The 23,672-nt window shown below is 46.5% G+C and overlaps 1 protein-coding gene across 5 annotated transcripts in view; it reads right to left on the bottom strand.

Annotated features, from left to right (window-relative positions):
- Positions 1-5,333: 5,333 nt before the first annotated feature.
- Positions 5,334-23,672, bottom strand: part of FYB2 (FYN binding protein 2) — a 47,544-nt gene continuing 29,205 nt past the window's right edge. For 2 of the 5 annotated variants that reach the window (XM_074596548.1, XM_074596545.1), the window contains exons 5-20: positions 20,360-20,448; positions 19,564-19,592; positions 18,274-18,305; positions 17,323-17,407; positions 16,807-16,960; positions 14,980-15,106; positions 14,837-14,880; positions 14,464-14,533; positions 12,386-12,469; positions 10,512-10,540; positions 9,674-9,734; positions 9,022-9,114; positions 6,602-6,686; positions 6,135-6,291; positions 5,952-5,985; positions 5,334-5,486 (exon numbers count right to left, since the gene is read on the bottom strand). In XM_074596548.1, coding sequence (XP_074452649.1) covers positions 5,477-5,486; positions 5,952-5,985; positions 6,135-6,291; positions 6,602-6,686; positions 9,022-9,114; positions 9,674-9,734; positions 10,512-10,540; positions 12,386-12,469; positions 14,464-14,533; positions 14,837-14,880; positions 14,980-15,106; positions 16,807-16,960; positions 17,323-17,407; positions 18,274-18,305; positions 19,564-19,592; positions 20,360-20,448 — 1,183 coding nt within the window. In that variant the 3' untranslated portion in view covers positions 5,334-5,476. Of the gene's footprint in view, positions 5,487-5,951; positions 5,986-6,048; positions 6,292-6,601; positions 6,687-9,021; positions 9,115-9,673; positions 9,735-10,511; positions 10,541-12,385; positions 12,470-14,463; positions 14,534-14,836; positions 14,881-14,979; positions 15,107-16,806; positions 16,961-17,322; positions 17,408-18,273; positions 18,306-19,563; positions 19,593-20,359; positions 20,449-23,672 lie in introns of those variants that run through there. The other 3 variants (XM_074596547.1, XM_074596544.1, XM_074596549.1) reach the window with 3 other exon arrangements.

The raw sequence follows: 23,672 nt of genomic DNA on the forward strand, positions 1-23,672 counted from the left end.
TTAATAATTTATTTTGCTTTCACACAGGCTATTTTCTGGTTCCCAGCTACAAAGAAGCTGCTGACCTCCAGTTACATTTTCCAGAGGAAAAGTTTAACTTTTACACTGTTACACTGTGGTCAGGTTTGGTGGGTTTTTTTTGGTTTGTTTTTTTTTTTTCCCCGGTGATGCTGGTACACGCCTGACCATCAGGAAAAGCAGGGTAAACCTATTTGACCTACAGAAACTTGAATTCCTCCAAGTGCAATTCTTCAAAAGCCGCTGGACGCCTGCGCTTTGCAAGCCACAAACTCACCCAAACTTTGCTTCAGCCCGAGGAGGGGAGAGAGATGAAAATGCAAAGGCTGGAGTTCAGTTAGGCCCCAGCATGGACCTCCAGCTCCTGGAGGAGTTAATTCAGAAATAGCTTGTACTGTACTAGTTGGCAAATATATATATATATATATATATGTATAGATTATATATGTATTATATATAATGTATTATATATAATATATATATTATACATAAGATATATGTATACATATGTATACGTATATATTATACGTGTGTGTACATATATATATATATATATATATATATATATATAAAAAAAATGTAGGTGGTATCCCTGTGATTGGCCTCTCAGTTTGGTTTGCCCAGCGGGGTAGGTGCGTGCCCTGGACGCCTGCCATCGCCCACGCTAATCCCGGCGTGCGAGAGGACCCGGAGAAAAGGGATGGTATTTTTACGCCCTCTTCTAGGTAAAGCCCCTGAGGAGCTTAGCTGACCCCCGTCGGACCCAGCGTGGCCTCGGCCAGGGATGGGAGGCGAGGTGGCATCGGGAGCCCGGAGCGTCCTCCCACCCTCCCCTGCCGAAGCCGATGAGGTTTGGGACAATTTGGGGTTCAGGAGTCAGAGCTGAGCAGGCGAAGGCAGCGGGATTTTTATTTTTTTTTCTCTTGAGGGGTCAGAAATGCATCTTCCGCGTGTACACCCAACTCAGCATTTCATCAGGGGTGTAGAAGCACGGGGGTCGATCTGGGCAGTGTTGTAAAAAAGTGAAGCAACGGGTTAGTGTCTGTTGTATATACAATTTTTCGCGTGATTATAATGGCACTCGTATTGGAATAGAGGAAGTTTGACCAAAATAATAAGCATTCTGTCGACTCCTTTTCATTTCACTGCTCTTTGTCATCACTCGTCTTGCGTGCACCCATCGAGAAGGAGGAGCGCCCCATGCGCAGGACATGAAATTGTGCCTTGGACATACATCCGGACTGCTGGAGGTCGCAGCTTTATTTCACAGGGTGCACAACCCCCCCCCCACCCTCCCGAGTTTATGCAGAATCCCGCTGGTGAGACGTGCAGGCCGTGTTTCTAAATACTTGAAGTACCATTTCTTGTGCAATTATTTGGCTTCACCCTTTTAGTCGCTGAGAGGAGAAGGGGGAAGAAGAATCGCACATCCATCCCTTCGGATGAGCCAAACAAATCCCCGCTCCGGCTCCTGAAGTATTTTACTGAAAATTCTTAGGATCTGTTTTTGTTTCAGGTGTACGATGTACCTCCTAGAGTCACCTTTCTTCAGGTCTTACTTTGGTGCGGGCTTTCCATTTAGCACTTTCCTTCGGCCTCCTTAGCCCTTCCCTTATATATTTCTTGTCGTCATTCACTTATAAAAAACAAAGCAACAGCTTCCTATAATTCTGAATTTCCAGTTTGCCTCTTGGGCACGGAGTTAACGATTCATTCAGAGGTACCTCACTCCCATGCCTGAGAGATGAAGTGTTTGGTTTTTTTTTTAGAATTCCCACATTATACTATTGACCAAACACTGACTTTTGCTGAGAGGAAAAAAAAAATCTGATCTTCCGTGTATCGGATGCACATATCTTCGCTCGGTTTTGGTCACCAAAATTAGGAGAACTGGACGGTAAATGAGAGCTCCGGCTGCAAAGCATGAGTACACTTCTGGTGTTACGAAAAGTCTGTCTTCAACAAAAGCCTTGAAATTCCTGCTGAAGCTGCCTTAATTTAAAAATCAAAGTTTATTTGTAAGACTCATCTCTGTGGCTTTATTTTTTTTTTTCAAGTTTTGAAATGGTTTATTTATCCTCATCTCACGAAGCTGTGAAGTAGGTACTGTAGACATGGTGATATTTATTCTTGTTGCTGAAAGCATGTTCATGTGTTCTGTATCATGTTATATTCACATGTTTTGTACCTCAATGCATTTGTTTTTTGTTGGGTTTTGTTTTTTTTTTAATTTTAGAGCACAAAGCAAAACTGAATCTGAGCATCACTGTAGTGTCCATGGCCCGGCATCTCTGGGCAGACAAACCTCAGCTCTGTGGGGGAGATGAACCAGACTAGTCCATTGCAATTTTTCGTTCATACTATAGGGAGTATTTATGATTTATGATATTATCTATTTATGGGGGTTTTCTGGTTAAAATACTGAACTTTTAAAAGCTCCGAGTGTAAGCATCCCTTCAAACATATCATTAACGTGAAGCTCAGGAAAAAACCCTGAGCTCTATAAACACTCCGTCCTCCTTGGCGTTTTCTATGTTGTCAACTGATGGACCGGCGAAGGTTTTGTTTTCAAATTGATTGCTTTAGTACTTTCTGGGGCTAGCTGTTGTGGAAGGGCACGGAGCCTAGGTTCAGTTTTCTCCTTTGTGCAAGTAACTGTGCATTAGATATAATCACAACGAAGCCTTTTACCTTCCATTTATGGTGTGGAAAGTGTTTCTCGGTGTACCGCACTGCATGTGATAGCTGTCTCCATGGTTGACATTTGCACTTTAATAAACTCAGAGATGAAAAGCGGCAAGAGCAACAAATCTTTAAAACTTACTTATCGCACAGTCCCTTTTTGCTGGCTGGGGCTGGCTGGTAGAGTTTCCCTCTGGAGATGTTCCCGGCACATCCCGGCTGCGGGGCCATGGATGCCCCCAGGGCTTGTTGTTGGGGGGCAGGGGGGGGGGGCGAAGGGGCAGAGAGGGGAATTAAAATATATAAATGGATAGCAGAAACAGCTTCCCCAACCCAAAATACATGCCAGGAGCGAGGCCCAAAGGTCTTCTTCTGTATTGACGTGCATCCAGCAGAGCTGATGGACCCGTGCTGACTCGGATCTTGACTCTTTAGGCAAAAGCATGGGGAGGAGCATTTCAAAGATATTGTGCAAAAATAACCTTTCGCTGCAGGATAGGTGCTTGGGGCGGGGGACGGAACTGGGGACTTAGTTCATATACGCCTGTGACGCAGAGGGAAGTCAATCCAGTTAAGGCACAAAGCTGCAGTCGCTATCCACGCTCCTTTCTTACACAGCTTCTGCGATACACAACTGCCTTCTAAGAACTTTCAGTTCGCCCTCAGATTCAGCAAATCAGACCGATTATCACGACGAGCTCCGTTTTGAGAAGGAACGTGGGGGAACGGGGCCTAAAATTCACATGAGAATTAACTTCAAGTTTTGATGTGTTTAGGATGCACCAGCAAGGCTATCAAAGAAAAAAAGGAAGAATTTAATTTCCTGACCAGTAACTTGACCTAAATATAGTCAACCTGTGGCTTAAGCGAGGAAATCTAAGTTGCTCTACGTAAAAGGTTTGTGTACTGTCTTGAGTCATCCTATCTCAAGCGCTTTCCTTCTGTACGTGCATGGGAATCTGTCCATGAAGAAAAGCAGTTTTAAGTTTAAGCCAGGCGTCCTCGTGTGAAGCCAGCTGCCAACGCCGGTGCAGAAGTTTGTGTTTCACATCCCGTTGGGTCGCAACCCACCACGGACTGTGCGTAGTTGCATGGGGATCGGGGGGGGGGCCAGTCACGTGTATCACAGGATATATGGGGAGATTTTATTTTTTTTTTTAATTTAATTTAAAAAAAATGTAAAATAACTTCCTTAGGAGACAAAAATGAGCTGGCACATGTGGCTAATACAAGATTTGCCTACGGAGCTGGCAGAGCGTGTGATTAATAGACTGCAGGAGTTGTGAGCTAGTGCTGGATGGGGAGGAGGATGAGGAAGGCGGTGTCTTCTTCACAGGATCAATCCTAAACATTGTCGGGGGAAAAAAAAAAAATAAAAATCCCCCCCAAGTAAACCATCTCCTCAACTTCCAACGGGATAATTCCCCGCAAAGGCTGTAGGTGAAGGACGTCGTGCACGTCCCAGCCTGCTCTGAAGCCAAACACGCACTTCAGCTCCCCGAACTCTCCATCTCCGCTACAGAAGTCTAAATATTTGGGCTGGCAAGCCTGTAAAGCTGTGCATGCGTACAGGGGATTGTTTTATTTTTTTATTTTTTTTTTAATTGCAAGGATGGATGCAGGCCAACGCACTTAATAGTAACCACATGGTAAAATAAATAAGAATGGCTGCATAGACTTAAAAGTCAACGTTCAATATTTGCTCTGTGATTTGCTGATGTCTTCTATGCCAGCTTTGAAATGGCCGTGTGGCAAACAGCGCTTTTATTTTGCTGTGTTTTCTTAAGCCTGGAACATTTAATAATTCCTAATTAAACCATCTACATTTTTAGGCTATTTATGAGCAAACTGATATGGCCTCTTAAAAATGTGCCGGGGAGGGGCAGCAGCTCTACACTACAGTCATATTTAGGGTTTGGGTTTTTTTCTTTTCTTCCAAAGCCATGTTAAAACTCCGCGCACGTTCTTCTGTTTTTTTGAAAAGGCATCCACCGGATACACCGAGGAGAAGCCATTAGCAATTTATATTTCTCTTCCTCCATTTAGGAGCATTTTTCTTGAAATAAGCAATCATCCTCCAGGCCGGCAGCGGAGAACAGCCCAAACACAGGGGCAACTGTTGGGTAACTGCTGCTGCGAAGGGAGGGGGTGGGAGCCAGAAGTCAGCCTTTACATATCTGGGATGCCTAAGTTAGCTTACAAAAATAAAGTAAATTTTGCCTGAATGCTTTATTTACTCTTTTTTAATGTCTTCTGGAAAGAAATGAGTCAAGCTTTCCACTATTTTATATATTTAACCCAGCAAGAGTGGCGGAGCATACTTCTTATCTCAATACTTTTCATACTTCTTCTCTCAATACTTTGGTCAGGATCGAAACCAGTTCGTAATTATATGGTTTGCTTTCCAAAGAGCAAATCTTTTGGGGAGTCTTGCCATTCCAGCACCTAAAACAGGCAGTAATGAGATGCAGGAACTAAACTGCGCAATTTTTTTCATGCAGGTGTAGAAATGTTCCAGCTATTTCAGAGCCGACCCACGAGGTACACCAAAAAGTGAGAAATCCTGAAAATAACTAACATGCTCTAAATAATGGAGGGCGGGGGGGGAAGGAAACGTCTCTTGCACATTTAACTGTAAGCACAAAAAATAAAACTTTATTTACAATCGCATCAGCTCTCCACAGTTGACCATGGCGGACTCTCACGGATGCGGGAAGCACAGAAGAGACCTTCACCTTCAGGGATGCTCCAGGAGGGAGAGCGGCTCTCATGGCAGTTAGTACTGTCTGTCTCAAAAAAAAAACCAAAAAAACAAAAAAGAAAGTTCCGCAGCAACGGGCACCTGGGCAATAAGAGGTTCGTTTCTATCAATTATGCGTGAGCATGCAAGGAAATGATATTGCAGCAAGGGACTTAAGGGTGTGTTTTGGCAAGGCGACGCACACCGAGTGGCCCACGCCTGCAGCAGATGTGAATTAATATGGCATATCTGAAGGCAAGTCAAGAATCTCCAATTTATACAAGTCATGACTGGACGGGTTTTTTTTTTTAGCTGCAGTTGGACTGGAAACCTGCGTAACAGCAGAACAGCAGACGAAAACTGGAAATACTTATTTAATATTTAATACTGGCTGTTTACAGTAAGCTTCCCCTGCCTTCAGAAGTTTTAAGTACATTCCTCCAGATCTCAAATATCTGTACACAGGATGGAGAAGAAAATATGCATCATCATAAATAAAATCTGAGTTTACCTGAAGTTCAAATGCTCCACTAGAACATACCCATCTGAGAGAAGGGGGAAAAAAAGAAGTAAATTAGTAAACTCCTGAACAAATAAAGTCGCGGTGGCTAAGCACAAAGAACGCACTGTTGCTTGCCCCTCCAAACTGGATTGAGGAGTGGCCACCCATGCCAGAGACTTTCTGCAAACTTACATCTGCCCTCCGAATTGCGGCAAATCACTGCGCTGCCCTCCGTGACATCGATAACATCCAGCTGTTCTCCAGCTGTGAGCGGGAGGTCAACTCTCCTCTTACTGGGGACCGAGCACTCGGCAGTGGCCGTGTTGATGACCTTGATCTCCTTGTCATACTGCAGAGAAGAAATAAAAAGCACAAGTTAATTCTAGACTCCTGTGAGATGTCTTTAAAGGCTGTGGGTAGGGATGGAGATAAGAGATCTCAGAATAGGTTGTGAGGCTTTGCTTGGGGCTGAAGAGGGGGAAAATAACCAGCAATGTGCCAGATGAAGATCCCAGATTAAGGGAGAAGGAGGCAGGTCAGTTGGACATCCCTCCCAGCATAGATAAGGACCAACAGCTTTCCACCATGCATCTCTTAAGCATGACACATGGCTGCTTTCCTCCTCTGACATAGCTAATTCTCTAAAGAGAGACACGTACCATAAATGTTTTTCTAAAAAACTTCTCTTCTTTCTCCATCTTCTTGCTTTTTTCTGCATCACTCTTCTTGACTTTGAAGATCTTTCTGCATTGAGAGAGAGAGACACACACACAACTTGAGCTCCATTTCATAGAATCATAGAATCAGAGAATCATAGGGTTGGAAGGGACCTCTGGAGATCATCTAGTCCAACCCCCTGCCAGAGCAGGGTCACCCAGAGCAGGTGGCACAGGAACGCGTCCAGGCGGGTTCTGAATGTCTCCAGAGTTGGAGACTCCACCACCTCTCTGGGCAGCCTGTGCCAGGGCTCTGCCACCCTCACAGGAAAGAAATTCCTCCTCATGTTTAGGTGGAACTTCCTATGCTCAAGTTTGTGCCCGTTACCTCTTGCCCTGTCCCCGGGCACCAATGAAAAGAGCCTGGCCCCATCCTCCTGACACCCACCCTTTAACTATTTATAAGTGTTGATAAGGTCCCCCCTCAGCCCTCTTTTTTCCAGACTGAAAAGACCCAAATCCCTCGGCCTTTCCTCATAAGAGAGATGTTCTAGTCCCATATCATCTTGGTAGCTCTCTGCTGCACCCTCTCCAGCAAGTTCCCTGTCCTTCTTGAACCGGGGAGCCCAGAACTGGACACAGGACTCCAGGTGCAGCCTCACCAAGGCAGAGTAGAGGGGGAGGATGACCTCCCTCCACCTGCTGGCCACACTCTTCTTGATGCACCCCCAGGATGCCATTGGCCTTCTTGGCCACGAGGGCACATTGCTGGCTCATGGTCATCCTGTTGTCCACCAGGACTCCCAGGTCTCTTTCAGCTGCGCTGCTCTCCAGCAGGTCAGCCCCCAACCTGTACTGGTGCATGGGGTTATTCCTCCCCAGGAATTTAATAATTTAAATAACCCCTGGCATCCTGGGAAATGCAACCCAGAGCCTAAATCCGCTCTTGCCTGCAATGAACTCTTGGAAGAGCAAAGCAGACTGTTCGCATCTCTATTTTTCATAAAACAATGAATATACAACTTGATCCTGTTGGTGAGCATAACTTGAGCCATTTTGTATCTCCATTCGGAATAACTGTATTCTCCGTAAGCAGCGTGGGAACAAACAAACTCTCTATCAAGTGTTTCAAATCAGTCGTATTTTTATAGAAGTCAACAATTCACTTTTCCCCCAGCAATTTGTCTCCTTCTGGTTTTATTTATATGCAAACACAAAGAGTCCCCAGATAACTCTCATCCTGAGTCATTTATGGAAGTGGGGCTTGGCACAGGTCTCCAGATTTTTGTTGCTTTTTTAGCACATGGAGGATAAAGTCACCCAAGCAGACATTTGTATGGCACTGTAAAGTGAAAAGCAAGCGCTTATAACCAGCCTCAAGGGGAGCAATGGCCATCCATGCTGGGGCATTCCCTGTGTACGGAGATGCCACTCTTTCGGGTTTGTACATAAAATTCCAGCTGTGACTCTCGTTTTAAAACCGACACAGGAAAAAAACCAGCCAAACAAACAAAACCCACCCCCTTGCAATAAATCATTCACCCTTGGCTAACTTTTGCGCGCTTAAAATTAACAAGAGCTGAAATTAGGGACTTTTAAGCCGTGAAGAGATTCCTCCTTGGCAGTCTCGGCCTGCAGGACCTGTGATCTCTGAGAGTCCGTAAAATTATACGCACGACTCTGCGCAACACAACAAGGGGCGTGTGAGCAACGCCACGCGGGAACTCTGTGGTAAGGACCCATAAAATAGATCTCTGATTCGTTTGAAGTCTTGGGTACTGGGTCATGAAAAAGCTCATTGCAATGCACATTCTTCTACTCTAAAAGGGAAAGGAAAATTCCTACTTCCATGTGAATTTTTTGCAGCACCGGTAACAAAAAGCTTTATTCTTCCTTTTATGCACAAATGCTACAGCAAGATGCAACGGAATAAACCCAACTGGAAAAAGAAGACCCAAGAAATTAATACTTTAAAACAAGGGAAGGGGAACACACAGGCAATTACCACCTTGTGTACAGGGCTTCTAAACACAGTGCTCTTGCCAAAATAGCAACAGCTGATCCACAGAGATCAAATATTTAATTCAGGCACAATTAAAGAAGAAACGGGACTGACCAGGGCAGAAAAGCAGCCAAATATATAGCAAGTAGCATCTTTTTGTGTTGGCTACGTGGGAAGACAACTTCAGGATGAGACCCTCAGGGTATCCCCCGCTTGCATACAGCTCAGATCCAAGAGATTTTTTTGCCCTCAAGATATTTTCTGCAAAGTTTCCTGAAAGCTGAGTTCAAAGGGAAAGGACCCTGGAGCAGCAGCCAACGGAAAATGTGCGCAAAATCAGGGGCGTCCCACTCCTGCAAATCATTTCAGAGACACGTACAAAGTTAGACAACATGGGAAAACATAGAATGGAAATCAAGACCTGTCCACATCATCGCTGGTTTTCCTTTGGTCCTTATCCTCTTTCGCCACCCGAAATTTTGGCATCCAGGTTTTGTACTTGTCATCCTTCTCTCTGAGAGGAGGGGAAAGAGCCACACAGAAATTCAGGATTTTCCAGCAGACTGTGCCCCCTCCCCAAACCCGTGTACCTCCAAAGTTGTGATTTCTCTCCCCGTCTCCCCCCACACCCACCACTGAAACGCAAACACTTGCTGCGATTTATACCAGCACGCGCTGAAGCCACAATCATCTGGCAGCAAGACATTGAGACATGCTGTTCCTATTAAAAGTAATTTTTCTGACAAGGAGCTTGCCAGGACAGGGCTGATTATCGGGTCTGGGAGCTGGAGTTTTCCTTCCTTAGGAAAACTATCGGAATTTTCACGTGTTTCAGGGAGCAGCTCTCTCCTTTTCACGTCTCTTGGCACTAACTAGGTAACACTGAAGAAACATTTTGCGGGATGCTCCTTGCCAAATCAAACACACATGGGGAGGGCACCTGGACTGAATCCCGACCCAGCTCATGACCCTCGGTGGCTTGCAGTACTGCAGGCTCCCCAGGGCACAGGGTTGTGCCAAGAAGAACATCTCCTTGGCCCAAGGCCAGCCCCAGGAGAGGGCACCCTCCTCACCTTGGCTCTCTCTGCCCCGTCTCGACATCGTCGTACACCGTGTCCTCCTGGGAAACAGCCACTGTCAACCAAAACGCAGCAGAGAAAATTGTTAGGAGATGTCATTCTGAGCCTGGTATTCAAAGTGACGGATTGCAGAGGAAAACTGGGGCTGCTGCTGGTTGCGCAACCCAAAGGGGCCAAGGCAACGTGAAAGGAAGATCCTCAGGACTCTGAAAACCAGTCAAAACAAAAGGCAGGAGGGTTGGGTTTGTTAGTTGTGTTTGTGGGCGGTTTTCTGCACGGGTTTGGCCATCCAGCTCCAGGGATGGAGCAGGAGCAGCAGCAAAGCCCCAGCTTCACACTGCAGCCAGCCCGGGCAGGGTTTCCATCCTGAGGACGTGGGTTCGTCCACACCAGCACCTTCTAAAGGCTGGATTAGTGGGGACAGTTTTTGCATCCACCCCCATTTACACGAGGCGTGAATGTGTCCCTCCAGCAGGCAACGATAAGCAGCAAAGTTTGACAGAGAGCTGCCAGAGCGCGGTCGACTGTTAAGCACCACCATCAGCCTGGAAGCAGTGTCTCAGCATGGACTGCTTCACACCTTGCCTTCCTAAATATATTCAGATCTGCAAGACGAATGCTCCTCTTCAAAGAAAACCACCCAAAAACAAGCAAAAAAACCCCACCTCAAATGAAGCAAAAATGTCTACGAAGTCTTCAAAGTTACTACTGCCACATTACATGGTTCTGAGAAAGGCACAATGCCTAAAGTTGTTCTTCCATCACTCAATACATTTGCTTCTTCATACACACACACAAACCCCCAAGAGACAGGTACATGCGTGTTGCTTACCTAAATTTGATACCGAGACGGAAAACAATCTGCGGACAGAAAGAGGCTTTTAGAAACAATTTTGCACATCAGCATCGCCCAAAAAGCCACGAGCACCGACAAGCTGGCAGCACGCAGCGCTCGCAGCTGAAGCGATGGAGGCAGATCTGGGTGCCACCGTGACACCAACCAAATTTGCCAGAATTACATCCCTTGCTAAATAAGCATCTCCACGGCAGCAACCAGAGCCATGTGCTGTTCATCTCACAGGTTATGAAAGTTCTACACTGCATCCAAAGAACACTCCAAATGGGCAAAAGCACCCTCCTCCTGCCCACCCCTATGCCCCTTCCCAATAGCTAGAGGGTTGATCACAGAATGATAGGGGTTGGAAGGGACCTCTGGAGATCATCTAGTCCAACCGTCCTGCCAAAACAAGTTCACTTAGAGGAATGCACAGGAACGCATCCAGGCGGGTTTTGAATGTCTCCAGAGTTGGAGACTCCACCACCTCTCTGGGCAGCCTGTGCCAGGGCTCTGCCACCCTCACAGGAAAGAAGTTCCTCCTCATGTTCAGGTGGAACTTCCTATGCTCAAGTTTGTGCCCGTTACCTCTTGTCCTGTCGCTGGGCATCGCTGAAAGGAGTCTGGCCCCATGCCCCTGACACCCACCCTTTAACTATTTATAAGTGTTGGTAAGGTCATCAGCCGTCTTTTTTCCAGACTGAAGAGACCCAAGTCCCTCAGCCTTTCCTCATAAGAGAGGTGTTCTAGTCCCATAATCTTCTTTGTAGCCCTTTGCTGTACCCTCTCCAGTAGGTTCCCTGTCCTTCTTGAACCAGGGAGCCCAGAACTGGACACAGCACTCCAGAACTGGACACAGTACGCCAGTTGTTGGAGAGCTGGTAACTGTAGTCAGTAGTAATTCCCTCTTTGTAGTCTGCCAACATCATGGGTTCCCCAGGAATGTAAGCGTGACAATGATTGTAGGTATCTGAGATGCTTGCAGGAGCTTTAAGGGTTTTTTGCTACTAGACAATGTCATGAAACCCGGTGCCTCCTTCCCCATGATGATATTTAGCAATAATGCAGGAAGGAGCAACCAACATGGTGGAGTACCTACTGTGAAAAGGTTTTTAAGTAAAACAAACCTTCCTCGGACAAAAGAGGAAAGGGTTAAGCTGGAATTGCCACAGAAATAAGACAAAGTAGCACTTTCCTGGCCTCAGGCACTGTGCACAGGGTGAGGCACACACTGGCAGCCACGGAGGACGCGGAGGACGGGCTCCGCAGGCAGCTACTGTGCACTTGAGGAAAAGGCAGCTTCCATGCAACCTTAACCAGGGTTTTGAATATTAAATTAAGAGTACCCGAAAGGGCACTACAGGAAGTTATACAATATCCTCTATCCTAACTTATTAGACTACAGACTCAACAGTAAACTTCTTCAGCAGATGCTGTTGCCAGCTTGACTATAAATGGTACTTGGAATAAAAAAAGTCAACCCTGAAGAGCCACATCAGAAGAAGTCTCTGCTGAATCCTGGCGCAGGTCTAGGCAGCAGGTGTCACATTTCTACGTTTCCTTGCGTAGCAGCATCATGCTGAGGTATCAGGAAGATTCCAAAGGCAGCAGAAAACCTATGAAAACTGCGACACCGCTGTAGGACCAACTGCTGTAGACGCCTCATGCCAGAGACTATGGAGAAGCTGCACAGATGGACTATTGGCCACATCTGCCAGAGCAGCTCCTGATGAGTTCATAGAAGCCCTTCTGGCATAACTTTCCAGATCAAGCTGTATTCCTTACTCTTAGACGTCCTGCTCTCAACTTATTGCAAATATGAATCCTGAGGTTTGGAGGGGGAAGGGGTTGGACAACCAGCATTTTCTTACCTGAAGTCTTCCTTGAGCTTGATATTCTTCAGCGTCAACTTCTCTATCTTAAACAAGTTTCCAAATCTCCTTTGTTTTTCTGTTCTGTCCAAAACAGAAACAGATTTTAAACTAAAGAGGCACCAGGCACTGAAGTACGTGGGAGATGCAATACTCATAGCCCCAGAGATCCTGAAGCAGGCAAAGGAAGGTCAGCAGACCTTAGACCTCAGCTCAGCAGTCGGGTTTAAGACTTAACAGCATCACGTATGGTATGATGGATTCAATGGGTCAGGCACCCACACAGCAAAAGGTGCTTAATTATGAAGTCCAACCTCAAACCTTTGCTTAGCTTCACACTTTTCGGTGTTAACTGAAGTTGTCCTTCTCTAACCCGGCAACTACGGAATGATCCAGGTATATTTGGAGTAAAAATTCCTGACGAAAGGGACAAAATTCCCCAGAAGCATGCAGTGCGCATTAAAGGAGGACATCAGGAGCATCTGTCTGTGCCGCCCTTCATCACACATTTTTTATTGTGTACGCTCTTGAGAAGGACGTTCCTCTACACACACTCCTCTCTGAAGCTTATGGGAGGTTGCAAAGATACTCAGTGATTTTCTATCTGCAAAGAACCAAGATCCTCACATGGGGGACAGGACCCATGCGCAAGTACTATTAAAAATACTTTATGTGTATCAGCATGCCTAATCCTGCACATGGGATCAATGGAAAGATTCCATAAAGACTCGTTCGGGGGTTAAGACACTGACCTCTGAACCCCGTGAATTTGGCCCCAAACCCTAGCTTTGTGAGGAAACCCAGCGAGAGGCGCTGCTCCTCCGTGAATTAGCAATAGAGTTTAATTTCTGCTGCTGTTCAGCAGCCATGTGCAGAGGGGCGCAGAAGAGGTTTGGGCACGCTTCCCGGCGGGTGCAGGACATGCGTGATTGGTCCAGGAGATAGATGCAGATGCCAACACACCACCCACTCATTGGAGAAGCTCGCGCACATCCGCCACTCAACTCCCATGGACAACTTGCAGAGAAATGGCACTTTCACCTTTCAATAAGTGCCCGGTCACCTCTAAGGCTTCAGGTTTCCCATACTTTTTCCCCCCCTCTCCGACACACGCAGGCTCTACACGCGCACATCAGCTAGACTTGAATCCAGATGCAAGCCGGTACGAGTCTCACATCCGTAAGGGAAAAGCAGATGTACAGCAACACCTTATTATTCCTCCCACACTGCTCCTTAGAAGGGAGCCACCAGATGCACTGGAAGCAGTTGTGTGCAGCATCCCCAGCCCATATGCTGTTCCCAAAGGCTGTCTCTGTTTCTTACAAAAGGATGCAGGAAACCTTTTACTGCACGAGGGTAGGGAACCACACAAAGCTAATAAGCAAAAACACGACTGACTTCCCGTTTCACCTCTTAATCCATTTGGGAAGCTCAGGCAACGTAGAAACCTGAGGCAGCAAAACTCATTGCTTTTATAACACACCCTGTGGAAGCAAATATCTTGAGAAGCTACGTAAAAAAAGAGCAGGTTGCGAGTTAGTTACAGCATGTCAGCTGCAGGCATTAGCTCACAGCCTGGGCTCCTTTCAGCTTTCTGAACTTCTGCGATCTGAAATGTGAGCGTTTTGTCCCTTTTTTTTTTTTGTGGGGACAAGGTCCCCGTTCGTGCCTTGGGCGTTACCTCTTTTGGCACACAAAAAAAAAAAAAAAAAAAAAAAGTGCAATTTCTCAGCTACAGCCGAGCAACGCTTTTGATCAAGGGAAGGGTGGCAAGAGCGTCCTGTGTGTTTTATGCAAGCAGAGGGCTGTAAGGGGAGCACTCCCAATGGATGGAGAGTGCCACAAGCTCTAATAGAAAGGCCTCACTGCTTAGGGGGTTAATTTTGGTAACTATTTTTTGCTCCCTAAGTGCCAGCCGAAGGGGAAAAAGGGAGGAAGAGGGGGAAGCCCACCCATACAACTTTTCTGCAGTTGCATTTAGGAAAAAAAAAAAAAAGGCTTCCAGCCAGTACCTGGCATGTGAAATCAATGAAGTACGGTCAGCATTTCGAAAAGCAAGCTAAGAAATCACAACTTACTCCGGTTTTGCTGGATTATCACCCCCAATCTCAACATCTTCATATGTTTCTTCATAGCTGTTTCCTGAAACTTCAAACCAAGGCATGCAATTATCACAAACCAAGTTCAGTGGCGATGAGGTGAGGTTTGCTGGACAAATTGCACCCAGGCCATTACATTTTACTCTTACAGAGGCTTCGAGGTTGCTCAAATGAATTCCATGCTAGACACGTGTATTGCTCCCCGCTGGTTGTAATGGGAATTTAGAGCAACCGGGCCAGAAGGAGACACTATAGATGTTGAAAGTTAAATGAAGCTATTCACATCATCTCCCAGGGACCATCCCAAATTAAAAGCAGCTCCCGCTTGAGCTTCCCCATGTGCTGCACTTACTGCTGGCTGACGCAAACTGACTTGAGGCATCTGACGCTTGGCTGCTAAAAGACAGAAATATTATATGAGGATGTGGTGCAGCGTAGTTTTTAAAAGACGTTTCATAGGCACGTCCATTGCAAAGAGCCCAGGTCCATGCTTACAGTCTATCTTGCATTTCCTCAACGTCATCATATATATCCTCTGGTGCCTGCAGAGACAGCCAAGTGTTTTGGTTCAAGGTTGTTCCTTCTACCTCTGGCTTTGGAGCACCAACATACACATAAGGCACTGGAAACGAGAAAGGACCTTTGCTTTAGAAGCTTTTCTCAGGAACTACTCTCAAGGCAAGGACAACTGTTGAGGACAACAGTTGATGCCACAACAAATAAGAGCGTACAGACACACCTTCCATTCCAGGAGACCAGGAAAGTCTCTGCTCTGATCCACTTTGAGAAAGAAAACGCATTGAACTTTAAACCATTTTAAAGCTTTGAAATATTTTAGGTTTAAAAAAATTAAAACATCCATCAATATTCTCTGTTCTGGCAGCTCTGACCTAAACGCTCCTCACCAGAAAACATCCCAAGAGACTATTCATGGATGTTCACAGAGTGATTGAAGGGTGGGCTTAGCATGGTTGGTGGAGATGCTGAGATCCAAATAACCGGCCAGCCCATTGGGAATACACCTGTAAATCAACATCTCAGAAAGGAGACAAGGAGAGAGGGCATCCCGGAGATGTATTTCACCAAGGGCTGGAATAGACCGTGAGAGTTGCACCTCATGAGGTGTGAAAAAGATTATTCCTGGAGGACTCTGTTAAGCGGCAATATCAAATCCTTAAAACCGGTTTAAGAGAGTTGGAATAATGTAGAAATGCAGCCACACAAATAAAAGCAGATAGTGTTTCTAAATGAACACAGGTGTACCAGAACCAAATACGGTCTAGTTAATGACCAAAATTTCTGCAAAACATTCAAACCCCCATGAAGGAGAAAAGACCAGGGGAGTTGCGGGGGCGGGGGGACCAAACAGTTCTCCGAATCAGCTTCTCTGGTGACGCAATAGCAGGAGGCTCACCATGAGCATTTAAAAAAAAAAAAACCAAAACCAACAGAAATTACCTCCAGCTGTTCAAAGGTCAAGCAAAGCAGCAAGATTTCTTACAAAAACAGACACCAACCCAACCAGAAAATTATTATGAAGTGATTTAAAATAAAATTAAAAAAATAAATAAAACAACCGAGGTCCACACCAATAACAACAACCACAGTCAATTTACACTTCCTCCTTCACACTCCTGGTCTGCCCGCAGAGCCCAACAGAGGTACTTTTCTCTCTTTCATCTTTGAAATGCTGCCCTAGCACACCAACGGCCTGCACAGGCAGGCGTAAGCCTTTGCAGAATAGACCCTGTGCCCACTTACACCTGAAGTTGCAAAATAGTGCTTACAGAGGAGACGTGCCTGGGTTTAATTGTGCACCTATCACCAGCTCTGGATGTTACCTCCGAATATCGTGACAGAAGGAGCACGAAGTCAGTAAAAGACTCACTGGAACTACTACGAAGATGGAACAAGGAGCCACCATCCATCTTAATAAGGGATGGGGGAGGCTTCAGGCTCTCATCCTGCTCACGTGTGTTTCTACCACAAGCCTCAGCCAAACCCTTTTCTGAGCCTCAATAAATTATGAGAAGCAGAGGAGATGGATTTCAGCTCTCTCGGATAAGGGCAATCTGTTAGAAAAACAAACACCTCGGTTTGAGTTATGCAGATGGTTAACCAACTTAGGAAGCTATTTGCAAAGCCAAAATAAATGCTTCAGACCAGAATACAAATGCTCATGCAACCTTTTGCCCTGGTTTAACTAAATTGGTTCAGGAGTTGTATCCAAATTTAACATTATTTCCCATATGGAAGAGACATTTGGGCAACAGATGGGCCTGAGGATTGAGGAAACACTCAACAGCGCAATAAGATACTCACAGAACTTCGCTCCGTCTTTTGCCAGCCCTTGTGGGGTAGGACGCTTCGCAGTCTGGGCACTGGTCACATCGTGCTTCACTTGTGGCACCTTCATCCCACCTCTACCACCTTCCTTGGTGTGGCTAATGGGAGATACGTATTCATTTTCACCTGTCTGAGATCAGACATTTGGTTTGGTCAATAGAGTCTTCAGAAACAGCTTTCTAATATGAGTTAACATAACTTACATACATACGTCTATAAGAATATAAGTTATCTTTCTGTGGACTTAAAACAGTTTCACGCCCTTTTCCATCAGGGCTTTCTGGCAGACATAGGTGCTGCTTGGCAGCACCACCTGCCTTTTAGGCAGCAGCAGTTGAACATTGAGCAGGCAAAAGAGGAGGCAGAAAAACCCCAGGCCTCAAACTCCAGGACCGAGGACTCAAATTTCAATTGTTTCCCAAAGAAAGGGAGGATAGAAGGAGAAAAGACATCCTACAGTATTTATTAAAAGTAATCTCAAGGATACAGTACCTTGAAAATTTTCTTTCCTTCCTGTTTCTCTCTTTCAAGACTTGTTTTTTCCTCTTTTTCATCCTCTATTATGGCTCTTCCAGGACTGAAAATGTCAGAAATGAGAGACATCTTGGAACCGAGACGCTTTAGCAAAGTCACAGGCAGACAGATTGCTTTATGGTTGTGCCCAAATAAACAGTCATTTTCCGTCTGAACGAGGTAGATGCCAAAAAGACCACCAGTACTAAAAGTAAGGGCAAATCCAAATCTAAAGGCCACTGGTTACTTGGGGTGATGGCAATCACTCTCGGAAAAGAGACAAACTAAGATGATTGTTTTCTAGTAGCAGCAATGGAAAAGCTGGATCTATTTGCCATTGGTGGTACCTGGCGCGTGAGATGTGCCTCTCACCACACTATATTGCAATTTAGGGAAGAAGATACAGCAACAGGAGGCAGAACATGATACCTTTTTTCCAGCACCACAACTTTTCCCACTGAAGAGGCCCCCTTTTATCACATGATTCTTCAACCCCCATCAAAAAAACCGGCCGTCAGCCAGTGACAGTAATTGCACACTGCAAGGAGTTTGAAAGGTGACATTTATAGGGTGAAATTCAGTGTGGACCTTGCCTTTACCACACGGCTTTGGACCTGGAACCCAGCGTCCCAGTATGCGAGTCTCACACCTCTCCCTTCTTATGCTGAAAGAGTTCAGGTTTCAGCAGGAAAAGACAATGGATTTTCTGGTGTGCCAGAGGAGAGAAGAAAATCTCCCTTCCAGATATTGCTTTAGAATGAAAATAATCTTGGAAACCATGAGTGCTGACAGAGAAGAGCATCATTGTCTACATTGTCTTGGTCATGAAATATATGAAATTTCTTTCTATTTACTGGGTGTTACAATATTCTAACCCTAACCTGTGTTAGTTGTGGGGTTAGAAGCTCGAGAGAAAGGAAAGGAAATTACCTGGATTTGGCAAAGAAAAAGGTCTTCTGTTTCTAGAATAAAGAAGAGGAAAGCCTTCAGCCACTGTGCTTTTCTCAGCAGTTGAGCTTTTATACAAGGCCTCAACTGTCATCTAGTATTTAAAGAAATATTTCTTCAGAAAGCCCAGAAGCATTTTACGTTTGGAATAGTCATCAGACAAGGATATTTCCTCTACTTTGCAGGACAGGGGATACACATATTGACAAACTGTACAGGGATAATATAACAGTGCAAGGGATCAGGCCAATGCAGCTACTGGTCAGAATGAAAGCAATTACAGGTTGGAGAGCTTACAGAAGAGGAGGAAGGTTTTTTTATTAAATAAAGAATTTTCCAACCAACCATAAAATAAGACTACGGCCAAGCCAGAGAACGTCTCTGCAAATCACGCACAGATAAGTGCATTTGGAAACCTGTGCTATTTCCTGGACAATTTGATTGCTTTGCAAGTCAGGACTTGAAAGTGGAGTTTGACGTTTTCCAACGAGTCGTTTCTCCTCTTTCAGCAGAGCCGGAACTGATACCCAGTACATGATCATCCCCTGGCACGAGGTGACGTGTTCTCTCAGCCCAGCTACCCCCCGAGAGCCCGGCCGTGCAACCAAGCAGGTCTTCTCTGGGGACAGCTGTAGCAATTCCTGCCCTCTGCGATGCACTATCCTGCCTTCACTGCAGGATATCTCCACTGCTAAGGTAAACTTCCACCCCCTTTGTAGCCAGGGTAAAATGACCAGAGTCAGGTCATAGTTTGCAGCAGAGATATCCAGCAGGAGGGGATGAAAACCCATACAGCCGTGCCCACAACAGTCGCCCTTGCTTATGAGCCAAAGCTCAAAGCGTGCTGCCGTGAGAAGGAACTTGGCTCAATTTTGCTTTTATGCCTTCACAGAGGGATTACCAGCACCAGCCCCATCTTTGACAGGAAATTCCAGAACAATTCAGTGGATTTTCCCTCCAAGAATTCATGATCTTGATATCGGTGGTTGACACTTACTTGGTCTACCCCCAACATCCAGATGGTGTTATCACTTCCTTACATGATTGCAGAGGAAGTCGAGGGAATTGACTCTCTCCCCCTAGTGTGTTTGGAAACCTCATTAGTCCTCATGCAATTTCTTACTTAGGTTTTGAGAGTCTTCACAGACAACACACACAAAGAAATACTCAGCAGATAAGAAATACAGATATTAAAAATTTCTAAGATAGAACGCACTATATGTATGGTACAGTCGAGCCTAGAAGATCAAAAGCAGCTGTGAGGACACTTACCTTGTACTCTTGAGGCTCTTCCTTAGGTACTAGAAAAGATATTTGTGAACAAGTATTACATTTCAGTCTGTGTTAAAGTCACTGCACTTTAAGTTGCAAAACCCGGCTTCAGCCCACATGCTCAGCGTCCAGGCACCCATTCACCGTGGTACATTCACCGTGTCCTACTGGCCACGTCCCTCAATTTGCTATTGGAATGTTGGCTTACATTCAGAGGACTGCGGCATCGAGCTTGGCTGGCCACAGTTTTCATAGCCCCTGGGGCAAACCCAAAAGGGCTGTGGTGGGCTCCCCCAGGGAAGTTGCTTGGCTCCTGTTCCAATGGGAGAGAAAACCAATGCACAAGGCAGAAACTAACCTCCCCCAAAAGGGAAAACTTTAAAAAAAGTAAAAGCAGAGCAGTGGCAACTCTGATAGAGAAAATTATACTGTGAAGAAGTAGTGACGGAGATGGAAAAGTTCTGTACCCTGAAAAAAACCCCTGTTCCCAAGAAGATGCTGAGGTTTGCCTCACTACCTTATTTTCTTTCTCTTCTACATGGGTAGTGTCTCTTTAACTTTTCCCCAGCGCAATTTTACACTGAGCACCGTCTCACCACCAACATGCTGGTTCTTTTTTGTCTGTGCCTCATTCTGCGACAGTGCCCAGAGGGACAATAGAGGCAGTCATCTTTGGTCACCCCTACCAATGTGCAGCTGCTTTTTTTCAGCTTGGAGAAACTACATTATTTCCTTTTTTAAAGGCTCTGTCCCAGATAGCGTGTAATTCGCCTCGCAACCTCGCCTTGCGAAGTACCTTCAATGACACACAAGGTTGTGGCGTCCCCAGACTGATTCAGGTACATCGGGGTTTCTTCATCATTATGCTGCTCTTCAAGTTGAGCACTGAGAAGATGAGAGAAAAGAGACAAGTGATTTTTTTTTTTTCTCGTCCTTTTAGAAGTCTGAAAAAGAAAAAAAATTCATCTTAAGGACAAGGAATTCGAGTGCTTTGATACTGAGCCTACAAGAAAGCCGAGCCTCCCCCCGACTCCACACCCCCACTGCTTTTCCTTTGGGAGGACCGGCAGCATTTATAGGGCTCGTGGCACATCAGGAGACTTCATACTGGGATTATGGGCTTCTGCCTACAGCGATCCCTCAAGCAGACACAGAACAAAAGGTCCAAGGAAATCGGAGCGCAGCATTTTTCAAACCTACCACCGCGACTTAAAAATTAATGACAACCCCGTTGCACCGTTTGGCATGCTGGTTCTCGCTTCAGGAAACAGGAAGGGGAAAATACAAACATCAGAGGGCACGTATAAAGGTCCTGCTCCTGAGCTTTATCAAGGGACGCACTGCACGCTGACACGGCGAGTGGCACTTGCCATCCACGGGGGGGACACGAGGTGTCCCAGCCACAGCACCGCACAGCCTCGAGCATTGGGCTTCCCAGCCCCGTCCCCATCTCCTCATTCTCCTTTTTTCTTTTCCTCCTCCGGCAAGTCAAATCGGATTTGTTTGGGAATGGGTGCAGAGAGAAATCCAAGCTTTCCCAGAGCTCCCAGGCAAAGCCCCCAGGCTTCCCCTCCGCCCACGGCAGCCGAGGTTTCGGCAGCTCGGGAGCGTACTGGGAAGCGGCAAATGCACAAGACGCAGCTTGCAAGACCTGCGGGGTACAGGCTAGGGTGGTGAAAGAGCCTCGGGAAGAGTTATAGTGAGAACCTCTGTCTTTTAACAGTAAGCCTATAAAAAAGACCTCAGGGAGGGTTTGGTCTTCCTTGAATGACCCTGCCGTCACAACGCAGCATCAACACAGTAAGGACTAAGTAGCTGTTGCAAACCAGAACAAGAGGAACAAGGACCTCAAGGTGCATTTTAACAGTAGAGAAATCAGAGTAAGAAAGGACACCTGAAGTCGAGCAGAAGCTTGTGTTCATGCCGAAAGCTGCCCCCCTGCTCTCCCTTGCAGCCCCCCAGTATTGGGAGCAGTGCCTGCCAGCTTGCTGGTCCCACAGCATGTTTTCGACACGTAGGTCCCGCTCACGGGGACACACATATACATAGTGCATTAATACCGCAAGCAGGTATTTTGTCCCCACGTGACATCGCTTAACGAAGAGGAGACCAGGAAAACCCCTACCCTTCACTTCCCCAGCCCAACCCTGGGGATAAAACCTGGGAGAAAACAGCATCCCGAGAGCTTGGCCGGACACCAGACAGCCCTTTATATAGACCCCAGTGCTACACCCGTCCTGAAATACAGCTGGGTTGATGGACCCTTGACTAGCACCAGTGAAGACAGAGTGTTTATCCCCAAACAAGGAACCAGAGCTCAAGATTAGCTGGCACAAAAAACTACGTCAGCGTCTCTACGAGACCGGGCTTCATTAGAGGTGAGGCTCCCTGGGCTTCAGGGAGGCGAATTTCTGCCCCCAAACCCCCGCGATTTTGCTTTCGTTCTGGAGTTCATTTCACTCATTTCCCCAGTTATCACACGGTTAATATTTAACAAGTGACCTATTGTAGAGACCACACCACAAGTATTAGAGGAAGATAGCTAATCTTGCTACAATATATTACCAGGACAGCTTCCTTGTGGTGCGTGACAGCCTTGGAGCCGGTTATTTTTTGACCAGTTCTCTTCTGACAAGTACAGGTTAAAAGTTAAACAAAACACGAGCCAAGGCTGGCAGGAACACCTCATGATGTGAAAAGCACAACTCGCTGTGTCGTTAGCCGCGAGAGTTCATTGTGTGGGCACAGAAAGTATTTTAAGAATTCACCTCTTTTTGCTCTGGTTCAGCCATTGTTTCCTGTTTTCCTAGCTGCGTATTCCCGCATCTAAGACAAAACAACGCACACGAATATCTTTTTCTCCACTTTTGCTGTCCCTGTGGCACGGAGCCAGGACCACTACACGACCCACTCAGGGCAAGCCAGAGACGTACCAGAAAAAGCTGGGATCCCCTTGTATGCAAAACCAATTCTGTCTGCAAGATTTTTAGGCCGGTTCAGACACTTCTGGAATCAGAAGCTGAACCGGTTGGCTCACGTCCTCTGGAGAGCGAGTGTGGACCACCGCTCAATAAAAATCTCACCATCTGGAGACAGCTGAAAGTCCTGGGGATGGGGAGGGAGGGCAGTGGCTGCACAAACACGCAGGAGGGCAAGTTCCTCTGCTGCTGGCAAAAAAACCCCCAACCCTCAGCACCTGCCAGTTACGTCAGGGCTTTGTTTCAGCAACAGTTCTCAAAAGCACCTCTTTCCTAAAAACACTGAGCTTAAGTGCATGGCAAACAGGAAGGGAAAACGTGCAGTGGGTGGGTGCAAGCAAAGCACTGGCAGTGTTTCCCTCCAACCAGCTGAACCAGACCTAACGAACACAGCAGGGCTCTCCACGCTGCTGAAAGAGCTTGGAGGAGAAAACAGGGAGGAAGCTTTCTACTTTAGGAGAAGGTCATCCCAGCCAGCTTTGAGCTTGCCATGTAGGTTCGCACTACCCCCAGAGCTGCAGCAAATCACTGCCTACGGGAGTGGGATGTTCCCTCCAGGCTGCACGGGGATCATAGAATGGTTCGGGTTGGAAGAGACCTTAAAGATCATCTAGTTCCACCCCCCTGCCCTGGGCAGGGACACCTCCCACCAGACCAGGCTGCTCACAGCCCCGTCCAACCTGGCCTTGAACCCCTCCAGGGATGGGGCAGCCACAGCTTCTCTGGGCAACCTGGGCCAGGAGCTCACCACCCTCAGAGTGAAAAATTTCTTCCTAATATCTAATCTAAATCTCCCCTCTTCCAGTTTAAAACTGTTAACCCTCTTCTTATCGCTACAGTCCCTGATAAAGAGTCCCTCCCCAGCTTTCCTGTAGCCCCCTTTAGGGACTGGAAGGGGCTCTAAGGTCTCTCTGGAGCCTTCTCTTCTCCAGACTGAACAACCCCAGCTTTCTCTCAGCCTGTCTTCATAGCAGAGGTGCTCCAGCCCTCGGATCATCTTTGTGGCCCTCCGCTGGACTTGCTCCAACAGGTCCATGTCCTTCTTATGTTGGGGGACCCAGAGCTGGACACAGTACTCCAGGTGGGGTCTCACCAGAGCGGAGCAGAGGGGCAGAATCACCTCCCTCGACC

The sequence above is a fragment of the Larus michahellis genome, chromosome 8 (assembly GCF_964199755.1).
Source record: "Larus michahellis chromosome 8, bLarMic1.1, whole genome shotgun sequence".
Taxonomy (NCBI): domain Eukaryota; kingdom Metazoa; phylum Chordata; class Aves; order Charadriiformes; family Laridae; genus Larus; species Larus michahellis.